Source organism: Balaenoptera ricei, chromosome 19, assembly GCF_028023285.1.
Source record: "Balaenoptera ricei isolate mBalRic1 chromosome 19, mBalRic1.hap2, whole genome shotgun sequence".
NCBI lineage: Eukaryota > Metazoa > Chordata > Mammalia > Artiodactyla > Balaenopteridae > Balaenoptera > Balaenoptera ricei.
In genome coordinates this window covers 13704675-13717652 of record NC_082657.1, presented here as the reverse complement: position 1 = coordinate 13717652, position 12978 = coordinate 13704675, and the positions used below count along the sequence as shown (strand labels likewise).

The window sequence follows — 12978 nt, the reverse complement described above, 5'->3', positions numbered from 1 at the left end:
ACTGGTAACCACGAGTTTGTTCTCTATATCTGTGTCTACTTTATTTTTATTTTTTATTTTTTGGCTCCCAGGCTTGCGGGATCTTAGTTCCCCGACCAGGGATTGAACTCGATCTCGGGCCACGGCAGTGAAAGCACTGAATCCTAACCACTGGACCGCCAGGGAATTCCCTGCTTCTTACTTGTTATACTCACTAGTTTGTTGTACTTTTTAGATTCCACATGTAAGTGATACCATACAGTATATGTCTTTCTCTGTCTGACTTATTTCGCTGAGCATAATACCCTCTAGGTCCACCCATGTTGCTGCAAATGGCAAAATTTCGGAAGGTTTCCTTTTCTGTTGCTTATATTGGTCATTGATATATTCTCTATCTCTTTTTCTTCTTTTTCCTTCTCTTTTCCAGTTTTATTGAGATATAATTGACATATAGTACTGTATATGTTTAAGGTGTACAACATAATGATATATGCATATATTGTGAAATGATGACCACAGTAAGTTTAGTTAACATGCATCCCCTCGAATAATTGCATTTTTTTCCCTGTGGTGAGAACCATTAAGATGTCCTCTCTTAGCAACTTTCAAATATTCAATACAGTATTGTTCACTATAGTCACCATGCTGTACATTACATACCCAGGACTTATCTATCTTATAACTGGAAACGTGTACGTTTTGACCACCTTCATCCATCCACCAATCTGTTCTCTGTTTCTATGAGTTCAGTTTTTCATTTGTTTTTGGTTTTGTTTTTTGAGATTCCACATATAAGCGAGATCACACAGTATTTGTTTCTCTGCCTGACTTATTTCACTTAGCATAATGCCATCCAACCTGTTGCAAATTGCAAGATTTCCTTCTTTTTTTTAATGGCTGAATCTTTTTTTTCATCGATTTTGAGATAAAATTGCAAGGGTTTTATTAGTCTTTTCAAATTACTAGTGATAACCAACATTTAGCTTTGTAGATCCTCTCTACTGCATATTTGGGTTTTTTCTTTCATTTTATCTTATTTCATTAATAATAATAAATAGCATTAGTTTCTATTGTGCATTTGGTTTTCATTCTTTCTTTGAGTTTATTGTGTTGTTCTTATCCTAACATTTGAGATTGATGTTTAGCTTGCTAATTTTCAGCCTTTTTTTTTTCTTTTCCCACATTTGTATTTAAGGCTTTCTACTTCCTTTGTAGGATTGTTGTGAGGCTTACATAAGATAATAAGTGTCATGTGCTGAGATTGTGTCAGGCACAGGAAAATGCTCAGTATGTTAACTATTAATGTTGGTGTTGGTTTTGATTATTATTTCTTTAAATTTATTTTTATTTATTTGGCTGCGTCGGGTCTTAGTCGCGGCACTCAGGATCTTCATTGCAGCATGCAGGATCGTTCGTTGAGGTGTGTGGGCTCTTCGTTGTGGCACATGGGCTTCTCGCTAGTTGTGGCACACGGGCTCAGTAGTTGCGGCACGCAGGCATAGTTGCCCCGTGGCATTTGGGATCTTAGTTCCCCGAGCAGGGATCGAGCCAGCGCCCCCTGCACTGGAAGGCGGATTCTTAACCACTGGACCACCAGGGAAGTCCCTTGATTATTATTATTAGTGATGGGCCTTAAAGACAGAGAAAGATTCAGGGGAAGAAGGCTGGATCAATTATATATTTGTTTTCTATTGCTGCCATAATAAATGATTACAAACTTAGTAGTTTAAAACAACACAGACATTATCTGACAGATCTGGAGGTCAGAAGTCTAAAGTGGATCTCATTGGGCTAAAATCAAGGTGTTGGCAGGGCTGCATTCCTTCTGGAGGCTCTAGGGGACAATCCATTTCCTTGCATTTTCTAGTTTCTAGAGGCTGCCTACATTCCTTAGCTTGTGGCCCCCTCCTTCTTCAAAGCCAGCAACATAGCATCTTCAAATCTCTCTCTGACTCTGACCTCCTCTTCTGCCCCTCTTCCATATTAAAGGATCTTTGTGATCACATTGGACTCACCCAGATAATGCAGGATAATTTCCTTATTTTAAGGTCAGCTGATTAACAGCTTTTATTCCATCTGCCACCTTATCTCCCCCTTGTCATAACTGGGGATTAGGACAGGGACATCTTTGGGGGGGCCATTATTCTGCCTATCACTAATTTGTATTTGATTTTACTGCAAATGAGGAGTATTCTTCTCTCCTTCATGAAGAGAGGTGCCACCCAAGCTGTCTGGGGCTCCAGTGTCAGACTGTCTGGGGTTCCATAGTGCGAGAACCCAAGCTCCTTCCATACTGTTGCTCCATCGTCAATATGTGGCTTCCTCTTCATGGTCCAAGATGATTGCTTGAACTCCATCCTTTGCATGCATATCCCAGACAACAGGTGGAGAATAGGAGGGAGGGAAGAAGAAGAGAATGCCCCACCCTTTAAGAGCTCTTTCTGTCAGAACTTAGTTACAGGTGAGCATATGATGCCATAAGAAGCTGAGTCATGACTCAGGTTAGCCATATGCCTGGTAAAAATCAAGTTTCCTATTAATAAAGGAAGAATAGATATTAAGGTATTATCACAAAGCTTGGGTAAGAGGCAGGTTGAGGGATGATCAGAGAGTCAGATAGGACACAGATCTCCAGGGGAAAATAAAGGGAATTCAGTCTTTCCACAACCTGGGTACAGTAGAGGGAAGGCTGACTGTGGTAGGCTGATTGCTAATGGCCTCCTAAGATATCCAGGTCCTAATCCTGGAATCTATGAATGTGACCTTTTTTGGCAGAAGAGACTTTGCAGATGTACTTGAATTAAGGATCTTGAGATGGGGAGATTGTCCTGGATTATCTGGAATAACCGTAAATGGAGACACAAGTGTCCTTATGAGAGGGAGATTTGACTACAGATGAGAAGGAGATGTGATAATAGGAGCAGAGACTGGGGTGATGTTCTATGAAGCTAGAGGAAGGGGCCGCAAGCCCAGGAATCCAGGTGGCCACTAGAAGTTGAAAAAGGCAAGGAATCGTATTCTTCCCAGGATCCTCCTTAAGGAATCAGCCCTGCTGACACCTTGGTTTTAGCCCTCTAAGACTCATTTTGATGCAAATGACCAATAAGCACATGAAAATATGTTCACTGATCATTAAGGAAATGCAAATCCATTCCATTTCTTTCTTAGATCGACTGGTCAATTTTTCTTTGACATATATACCATTATTTTGTTTATTCATTCATTGGTCAATGGACACTTACTGTGAGTGAGATGGAGCCAGGAGAGCACTCTGGGCAGGGGAGGGGCCTGACCTGACTCAGGTGTTCACAGAGTCCCTCTGGCTGCATGTGGGGAACAGACTGTGGGCTCAGAGCAGGACTGGGGAGCACAGGGGAGAGGCTGATGCCATGGTCCAGCTGGGAGAGGGTGGGGCCAGAGAGGGAGTGAGCAATGGTCCAATGCAGCATATTCTTTCAAGTAGCGTCAACTGGACTTACTAACTGGATGTGGGAGATGACAAAAAGAGAGAAGCCAAGGATAATTCCAAAGTCTTTGGCCTGTGGGTCTTGAAAGATGGAGCTGCCATTTACTAGGATGAGAAAAATAATAGATGGAGAGGTTTAGGGTGGAGAAGGGCAGAAGTTACATTTCCGGCATGATAAGTTTGAGAAGCCCATTAGACATCCAAATGAAGTTGTTCAGTAGTCAGTTTGATGTATAAGCCTGGAGTTCAGGAGTGAGGTCTGAAGAGCTAAATTTGGAAGGTGTATCCGTCAGTGTGTGCTGTGACTGATAAACAACCACAAAAATTTCAAGAACACAAAAACCACTTACTTAGCTCAGCCATCTGCAGATGAGCTGGGGATGGCTCTGCTGATCTCTGGGGCTGGGTGATGCAGGTCAGGTTCAGCTGGGTGGCTCTGATTCAAGCTGAGGGTCTGGCTGGCTCAGGTCTGAGGCCTGGCTGAAGGAGAGCAGCAAGCCAGGGGAGCTCTTCTCATTGTCATGACAAAATCCCAGGAGGGCACAGGAAACCCATGAGGCCTCTTGAGCACTAGACTGAGAACAGGCACATTATTGTGTATCATTGCACATACATACCACTGGCTAAAAAAATGTCACATGGCTAGGTCCAAAATCAAGGGGGAGGGAAGTAAACTCTGCCTTCAGTGAGGCCATGGGAAGGGTATAGATGCAGGGAGGGGGAAATTTTGCACCAAGAATTCAATCTGCCACAAGAGCCATGACTGTAGAGGTAGGGTTGGGTTCTAAGCCATGAGAAGAGATACATGCATCACAGATAGATGAGAGATAAGGGCCAGGATGAGCCCTGGTATATTCGGGGAGAAGCAGAATCAGAAAAGAGAATGAGAAGGAACCACCAGAGAGGGAGGAGGAAAACCAGGAAAGTGGGAGCCAGCGAAGAATGTGTTTCATGGAGCAGAGGATGAACACCCATGTCAACTACTGCTGGCAGATCAGGAAACATTGGACTGAGACTCAACCGCTGGGTTTGGCAACATGGAGGTCATTGATGGTCTGAACAAGAGCTGAATGTGGAGTGGTTGGGACAAAAGCCTTACTCAAAGGAGACACAGGGGAAGAGGAGACAGTGACATAGACAACTCTTTTGACAAACGTTGCTGAAAAGGGAGTGTGATGGTCAACTTTATGTGTCAACTTGATTGGGCCATTGGGTGCCCAGACATTTGGTCAAACATTGTTCAGGGTGTGTCTGTGAGGGTGTTTCTGGATTAGATTACATTTGAACTGGTAGACTGAGTAAAGTATATTGCCTTCCCTACTGTGGGTGGACCTCATCTAATCAATGACAGACCTGAATAGAAGGAAAAGGCTGAGTAAGAGAGAACGCCACCTGCCTGACTGCTTTGAACTGAGATTGTGTTCTTTTCTGGCTTTCAGATTCGAGCTGAGACATTGGCCTTTCCTGGGTCTCAAGCATCCTGGATTTTGGACTGGAACTTATACCATAGGCTCTCCTGGCTCTCAGGGCTTTGGTATATATCTATATCTGTATCCTGTTGGTTCTGTTTCTCTGGAGAAGCCTGACTAGTACAAGGAGGCAGAGAAATGGGGAGGTAACTGGAAGGGGTGTGGGATTGAGATAGAATTTCTTTATGTTTTTATTTTTATGTATTTATTTTTTGGCCACATCACTGCATGTGGGATCTTAGTTCCCTGACCAGGGATCAAACCTGTGCCCCTGGCAGTGGAAGCGTGGAGTCCTAACCACTGGACCACCAGGGAGTTCCCGAGATAGAATAAATAATAGAAATGATAGGAATAGACAGGGGAAAACTGATGATGCAGGATAAGCGGTGAGGGGAGAATTATGAGTAAGAAACAGGTAGGATCCAGGGTCCAAGTGGAGAAGTTGGGCTTAGAAAGGAGGACAGCAGAGCATCCAGGCCCCGATGCTGGTAGGTAAGTGGATGTGGTAGTGGGAGCATATGGGATTTCTCTCCTACTGCTTCCATATTTTCAGTGGAAGAAGCAGAGCCATCTGTGAGAATGAGGATGGGGGAGAGGAGTTGGAGTTTTAAGGAGAGGGGAGAAAATATGAAATAAGTATTGGAGGCTTGTAATAGATTATGGAGGCCTGAAATAACCTCCGTTTTGATCAGAAATCTACCATCTTTGCTGTGACCTGAGCTTTCAGGAGAAGTGGGCCCCTCCCCCACCCTACAAAGCAGACCATCTTTGGTCTGAGCCAATTATAGTTGTCTCATGTCCCTTTCCAGTGAATCATTTGGGCTGAGGCATGTGACACAATGTGACAGTCATCCATTCTTTCAATAAGTATTGACTGAGCACCTACTCTGTGCCTGTTTTGGGTGCCGGGGACAGAGGTGAACAAAACAGACAATAACCTCTGAGCTGGTGGAGCTTATATTCTAATCTTAGTTCCCAGACAAAGGATCGAACCGGTGCCCCCTGCAGTGCAAGCGCAAAGTCTTAACCACTGGACCGCCGGGGAAGTCCCAATAAGTAAGTACATTCTTGGGACTTCCCTGTTGGTCCAGTGGTTAAGACTCCACACTCCCAATACAGGGGACCTGGGGTCGATCCCTGGTCAAGGAAGTAACTAAATCCGGCACGCAGCAGCAAAGGTCCCGTGTGCCGCGACTAAGACCTGGTTCAGCCAAATAAACACATTTTTTTTTTTTTAAAGTAAGCACATTTATGGTGTGTTAGAAGGAGATATGTGCTATGGGGGGGAAAGTAGAGCACTAGGATATCAGGAGCACTAGGGGGGGTTGCAATTTTTAATGGGTTGTTAGTGTGGGATTGAAGGAAAGTCTGCTAGGGGGCTCCTGGGAAAGGTTTTCCTCAGTGATAAGAAAGATACATGGAAATGCTGTCCCTTTTCTTCCTCTGGACATTGCTCAAAGGATTTAATATCCGGAACTGCGGTAGCCACCTTGTGACCTGAGGTGATCAAACTTGAGGATGAGGCTGAAATGCTGAGGACGGCAAGGCTGAAAGATGGAAAGGATTTGAATTATCAATAACATTAGTGTGATTTCCTAAATTAGCCAACTTCTTATCTATCTTACCCTCAGGCTGCTTGGTATATGAGATTACAAATTCCTGATTGTTTAAGCAAGTTGAGTTGAAGTTTTCTGTTATTTAAGAAAAAAAAATCCCACAACCATATGTGATGTGACAATATTTCATTTTAAAAATCTGTAAGTGCTGAAGAAGTTAACAGGCATCCACCAAGGTCCCAGGGATGAAAGAAACCACCCTCCTGTAGCCAACAGCGGTGTTCAGAACCATGGAGAGTGGACAGTGGCCCTGCCTTCTCAGCACTGTGGACTAGCTCTTCTTAATGGGGGTTTCCACCAGCAAATCCCTTTCTATGGATCATTAGTCAGAAAATGGCATGGGAACTTTTAGGATCAGAGTGGTCATTGCTACTGGCTTATCAGCTGGTCCAGTTTGGATCTGAACTTGAGCTGGTTTCTACACACAATAATAAAGCTAATTTGTCTTTGTCTTTAAAGTCAGAGTTGGAGGGACTTCCCTGGTGGTCCAGTGGTTGAGAATCCATCCTGCAATGCAGGGGATGCCGGTTCAATCCCTGGTCGGGGAACTAAGATCCCACATGCCGAGGGGCAACTAAGCCCACGTGCTGCGACTACTGAGCCCACGTGCTCTAGAGCCCGTGCGCCACAACTAGAGAGAAGCCCACATGCTGCAACTAAAGAGAAGCCCGCACGCCGCAACGAAAGATCTCACATGCCACAACTGAGACCCTATGCAGCCAAAAACTAAATAAATAATAAAGTCAGAGTTGGAGATAAGAACTTAGGATGTGTTATACTGCCTTATCATTCCAAATACCTTCTTCCTTTCCAAAGTGAGGAATCCATTTCTTGGGGAAAATTTTTAATCTCTGCCTTATTGACCTCAGGCTTGGCTATGTCACTTGTTTGGGCCAATGAAATGGGGATGGAAGTGGTCTGTGTCATTTCTGAGCAGAAGTTCTAAGAGCCTGTGGATAGTACACCATGTACTCTTTTTTGTGTTTTGTTTTGTTGGCTGAGCCGCAAAGCTTGTGGGATCTTATTTCCCCAACCAGGGATTGAACCTGGGCCCCAGCAGTGAAAGCGCCGAGTCCAAACCAGGGGATTCCCTCCATCATGTACTCTTACCTCTCTACTCTAAGACCAGAAATGTCCCAGATACAACTGCACCTTCATCCTGAATCCCGGTGAGGAGCTGAGAGTCAGCCTACTCAAGATGGTTGTGTTGCGGACTTCCCGGTGGCTCAGTGGTTAAGAATCCACCTGCCAATGCAGGAGCCATGGGTTCGAGCCCTGGTCCAGGAAGATCCCACATGCCACAGAGCAACTAAGCCTGTGCACCACAACTACTGAGCCTGCGCTCTAGAGCCCGCAAACCACAACTACTGAGCCCACGCACCACAACTACTAAAGCCCGCATGCCTAGAGCCTGTGCTCCACAACAAGAGAAGCCACCACAATGAGAAGTCCGTGCACCACGATGAAGAGTAGCCCCCACTTACCACAACTAGAGAAAGCCTGCATGCAGCAACAAAGACCCAATGCAACCAAAAATATAATTAATTAATTAATTATTTTTAAAAAGATGGTTGTGTTGCATAAGTGAGCAATAAACCTTTGTTGTTATAAGCCACTGTAATTTGAGGGTCATTTGTTACTAAAGCATAACCCAGCCTAAGCAGACTGATACAAAAGTAGTCAGCGAGAAGGTAGTTGGTGAATCCATGAGGATATGTGAGATGACCCCAGAGAGAGTATAAAGACAGAAGAGAAATGAGAGTCCAGGATAGGACCCTGAGACACTCCAGTATTCAAGAGGTGGGAAGAAGAAAGAGAACCAGAAAATATGACTGAGAAGAACCAGACAGAAATTGAAGGAAAACAAAGAGAGGGTGGTATCACTAAGGTCAAAGTAGGAGAGCGTTACAAGAAGGAGTTGGTGAGGAATGGGTTGGATGCTACTGAGAGGTCTTCTAGGGTGAGAACTGGAGAAGCAATTGCAGGATTTAGCTATAAGAAATTGTTGTTGTGGAGTGGAGTTCTGGGAACAGAAGCCAACTGTAAGGGCTATGGAGCCTGGATTAGGTAAGGAAATGGAGCCAGTGGAAAAGAGAGATGGAGAAATAGTTGAAGAGAAGAGGACAGACTAAGAAAGGGGTTTTATAAAAGGGGAGACCACTGATGGGCAGGTACTTGTAGAAAGGAAGTTTTGAAAAATGGAGGATAAGAGAAGGATAATTTATGGAGGAAAGACATAAGAGGGGCCAGGATCAGGCACTGGCCCCTCTCATGTCATTAAGAGAAATTGATTGATTTTGACAGGGGAGCAAAAGGATGGTGGAGACAGGTAGGAGAGTGGTATAGATGATGTGGAATTTCTACCTGGTAGCTTCTGTGAGGGAGAGGGCAAAGTAATCCATTTGGAGAGAGAGAGGACATGATGGAGTAGTGGATAAGAGGAAGCAGAGAAGATTTGAAAGAGTTGGAGTGAAACTTTCAAGAAACAGAGGTAAGAAATAGTAATGTCATAGAGACAGGAGTAGGCAGAAGAGCATGTTTCCCCAGATTGCAGCCCCAGATTATTCATCTTCTTGCCCCCCTTCCATGGATACTGAATACAAGGACTCTTTGCAGCTTTGTATCAATGACAGTCTTGGGGATGGCAGAGGCAGAACAATCCCATGCAGCCAGAATTCTTCAACTCTGAGAGAAACTCACCTTTCATTTCCATGTGTGTCATTAAGGATGCTTTTGGCTGCAAGTAACAGTAAGTTTTAACTCAACTGGCTTAAAAAATAATGCGAACTTGTTATCTCACACAAAGTAAGGTAATGAATATAGACACAAAAATCCTTAACAAAATATTGGCATATAGAATTCAGCAGTAGATCAAAAAAATTATACACCATGACCTAAAGGATTCATTCCAAGGTTGCAAGGTTGGTTCAATATTTGAAAACCAATCAATACAATCCACCAAGACGGGCTAAAGAAAAAAAAAATCACGTGATCATATCAAACAATGAAGAAGAACATTTGCCAAATTTCAACATCCATTCATGATTTTTTTTTTTTTTTATTGGGCTGCATCAGGTCTTAGTTGTGGCATGCGAGATCTTTCATTGCAGCACACGGGCTCTTCGTTGCAGTGTGCAGTCTTCTCTCTAGTTGTGGCACACGGGCTCCAGAGCACACAGGCTTCTCTAGTTGCGGCGCACGGGCTCCAGAGTGCACAAGCTCAGTAGTTGCAGCACACGGGCTCTCTAGTTGTGCCACACAGGCTCTAGAGTGCTCAGGCTCAGTAGTTGTGGTGCACGGGCTTAGTTGCCCCATGGCATGTGGGATCTTAGTTCCCTGACCGGGGATCTAACACATGCCCCCTGCATTGGAAGGCGGATTTTTAACCACTGGACCACCAGGGAAGTCCCCAATCATAATTTTTAAAAACTCTTAGAAAAATAGGAATGGAAAGGAACTTCCTCAACTTGAAAAAGAGCATCTACAAAAAACCTACAGCTGACATTTACACTTAATGGTGAAACTGAATGTTTTCCCCCTAAGATCAGGAAGAAGGCAAAGATGCCCTCTTTCACCCTTCTTATTCAACATAGTACTACAGTTCTATCCAGTGCAATAAGGCAAGAAAAGGAAATAAAAGACATACAGATCAGACAAGAAAATTATTTGCAGTCAACACCATTGTCTACATAGAACAATGCCCACAGTGGAACTTAATGATTTTTTGGTGACAACTCTCTCTGTGATATTTCTCCCAGCACATCGCCACCCTGACAATAGTCATCCCAGGTTTAGAACCACAGGAAGTTGGGGTGAATGTAACACAAACACAATTTTAACACATATCTTTAGAAATACTAACAGATATAGACCGTAGGTCCATGATAAAGCCATGGTCCGGCTGATCTGCCCAGACACAGCCTCCTCTAGACATCTTATTACTTAATGTAATGATAGCTTGTGATGCAATGAAATCTTCCATTGTTGTGGCTGAAAACATCCTCAGTGATTCTTTCACTCCTCATTCATTTATTCTTTCATAGTCTCTTCATCTCTCACTTCGCCTTCCCACCGCAACACACACACTCTCAGAGGGCCACAGTCACATATGCAGTTGTGCAGTCACTTATACAGTCACATGTAAACAAGGTCAATGTCATAGAAAAATTGTTTATTTTCACACATTTTACAAAAAGTACAAGAATAAATATCTTTTAGGGGCTTCAAAAACAAATAGGGATCTGGAAGCAATAATCCAGTGGAGGTAGTTTGTGCATAAATAATATCTAAGATGCTGAGACAGGGCTTCCCTGGTAGCGCAGTGATTAAGAATTCACCTGCCAATGCATGGGACACGGGTTCGAGCCCTGGTCCGGGAAGATCCCACATGCTGCTGAACAACTAAGCCTGTGCGCCACAACTACTGAGCCTGCGCTCTAGAGCCCGCGAGCCACAACTGCTGAGCCCACGTGTCACAACTACTGAAGCCCGCACGCCTAGAGCCGGTGATCCGCAGCAAGAGAAGTCATCGCAATGAGAAGCCCACTCAGCGCAATGAAGAGTAGCCCGTGCTTGCCGCAACTAGAGAAAGCCCGTGCACAGCAACAAAGACCCAAGGCAGCTAGAAATAAATTAATTAATTAAATTTAAAAAAAGTAAAAAAGATGCTGAGACAGGTGGGTCTCCAGGGTCAGACACACTGGTCTCCACTGGCAACACATTTCAGGTCCTGGGTGAGGAGGCGAAAGAGGTTGAACATGACAGAGGCTTCGAGGCAGTCCCGGGACTCCTGGGGGGAGAGGGGGATGGCTCAGTAGCTCCCATGTCTGGGCTCGCAGCTGAGCCCAGCCATCGGTTTCCCCTCTCCGGTCACTCACCTTCTTCGGGGCCTCCTGGAGCCGGTGCAGCCAGTGGTGGAGGCGGCCCCGGGGCCTGGGGCCTGCTGTGGGCTGAGCTGGGACCTGTGGGCAGAGGAGGGTGGTGTTGAGGGTGTGAGGCAGGGCCTGGGACAGAGGGGGACGTACAGGTGGCCAGAGCCCAGACACGGCCCGGGTGCCCCGAGCACTCACACAGGCCTGGAGCTTGGAGTGGATGTGGTGCAGCGTGTGGAGGGGCTGGTCCAGGATGTGGTCCAGGGATGAGTTAGCCGTGGCCTCCAGGACATTCAGTGTCAGGGCCAGCTCAGCCGCCAAGGCCACGGGGCGCTCCCACACCTGAGGAGGAGACAGAAGACAGGTGAGAGTTGCACATGAGAGAGAACAGGCGAGGAGGCACAGGTGAGGAGGACAGAGGAAGGGACAGTGGAAGGTGAAAGTCGGGGTCAGGTGAGAGCCGATGTGCTTGGCTGAGGGGAAGGGGTCAGGGGACGGGTGGGGAGGGCAGGGAGAGAAGGACGTGAGAGAAGGAGGAGGTGAGGGGCCACCTGCAGAGCCGGAGCGGGGCGGGCAGGTGAGGGCAGGTGGGCCTGACTCTCCCAACTCACCTGCAGCTGCCTCAGGTCCCGGGTCCTGGGGAAGAGGTGGGAGCTGCAGTTCCAGTCCTTCTGCAAGAGCGACTCTTCCTAGAGAGCAAGGGCAAGGTCAGCCCACAGGGGGAGGGACAGAGGGGAGACCCCAGGGAGACTGGAGGATGGCCAACAACAGGAGGACGGGAGGTGAACTTGCAAAAGGACCGCAGAGGCGCGTCCACCGCAGGAGGACAGGAGATCGCCCACCGCGGGGAGGGTGGAGGTCAGCCCAGTGCAGGGAGGGCAGGCCCACCTTCAGCCCAGGTAGCCGGGGAGCGCCCAGAGGGAGGGGTGGAGGGTCGCCCACTGCAGGAGGGGCCGGGGGAGACTCACAAAGGCGTCCTTGGCCCTCTTGAAGGCCTGCAGCTCTTGTGGGGACAGAGACTTGAACTGGGCCATGTGGCAGCCCCGTGCACCTGGGAGGGCCCCGAGGGGCGAGGGCACAGGAGCTGCTCCTGTCCTGCTCGGCGCCACGGTCATCAGCATCAGCACCAGCGTGCAGCCCGGGGCCATGTCTGTGTTAAGGAAGGACAGAAAGATGAGGGGAGGGAGGGCGTCAGGGGGTGAGGGTGGAGGCTCTGGGGAGGTGAGGGTCCCAGACAATGATGTAGGGGCTGACCCAGCTTCATTCCTGCTCTCTGGTCTCTGTCAGCAGATGGGGGATCAAGTGTCCACTCTGAGGCTGTCGCCTGGGGTCTCTCAGTCTCCTCTGGCGTCTCTGACTTCAGCCTCCTCTTCTGGATCTCAGCTCGTTGCTCTGTCCGTGTCTCTGAACTTCCAGCTCCGTCTGAGGTGCAATTCCTGCCTGAGTTCCATGGCGCAGCTTTTAGCCTGTGCAGCTGGGCAATCCCAGCTGATGTAGGAAAAGTGAAAACGCAGCCAGAGGCTGACACCGGCACCAGCGGAGGTGCGGGCTGGGAAAGCCCAGAGCAGGGCGGGGCC

General features: G+C 46.8%; 1 protein-coding gene across 1 annotated transcript; it reads right to left on the bottom strand.

The window, feature by feature from the left end:
• Positions 1-11220: 11220 nt before the first annotated feature.
• Positions 11221-12549, bottom strand: LOC132353318 (interferon lambda-3-like). The gene is made up of 5 exons (XM_059904420.1): positions 12370-12549; positions 12013-12090; positions 11600-11743; positions 11408-11491; positions 11221-11319 (listed from the first exon to the last, which is right to left on the bottom strand). The coding sequence occupies exons 1-5, from the start codon at positions 12547-12549 to the stop codon at positions 11221-11223; spliced, it is 585 nt and encodes a 194-aa protein (XP_059760403.1).
• Positions 12550-12978: the final 429 nt, after the last annotated feature.

Coding starts and splice junctions, on each gene's coding strand:
- LOC132353318 (XM_059904420.1), bottom strand. CDS start 12,549: ATGGCCCCGGGCTGCACGCTGGTGCTGATGCTGATGACCGTGGCGCCG. Junction 12,091..12,369: donor AGAGGGCCAAGGACGCCTTT/GTGAGTCTCCCC, acceptor CTTGCTCTCTAG/GAAGAGTCGCTCTTGCAGAA. Junction 11,320..11,407: donor TCCAGGAGGCCCCGAAGAAG/GTGAGTGACCGG, acceptor CTCTCCCCCCAG/GAGTCCCGGGACTGCCTCGA.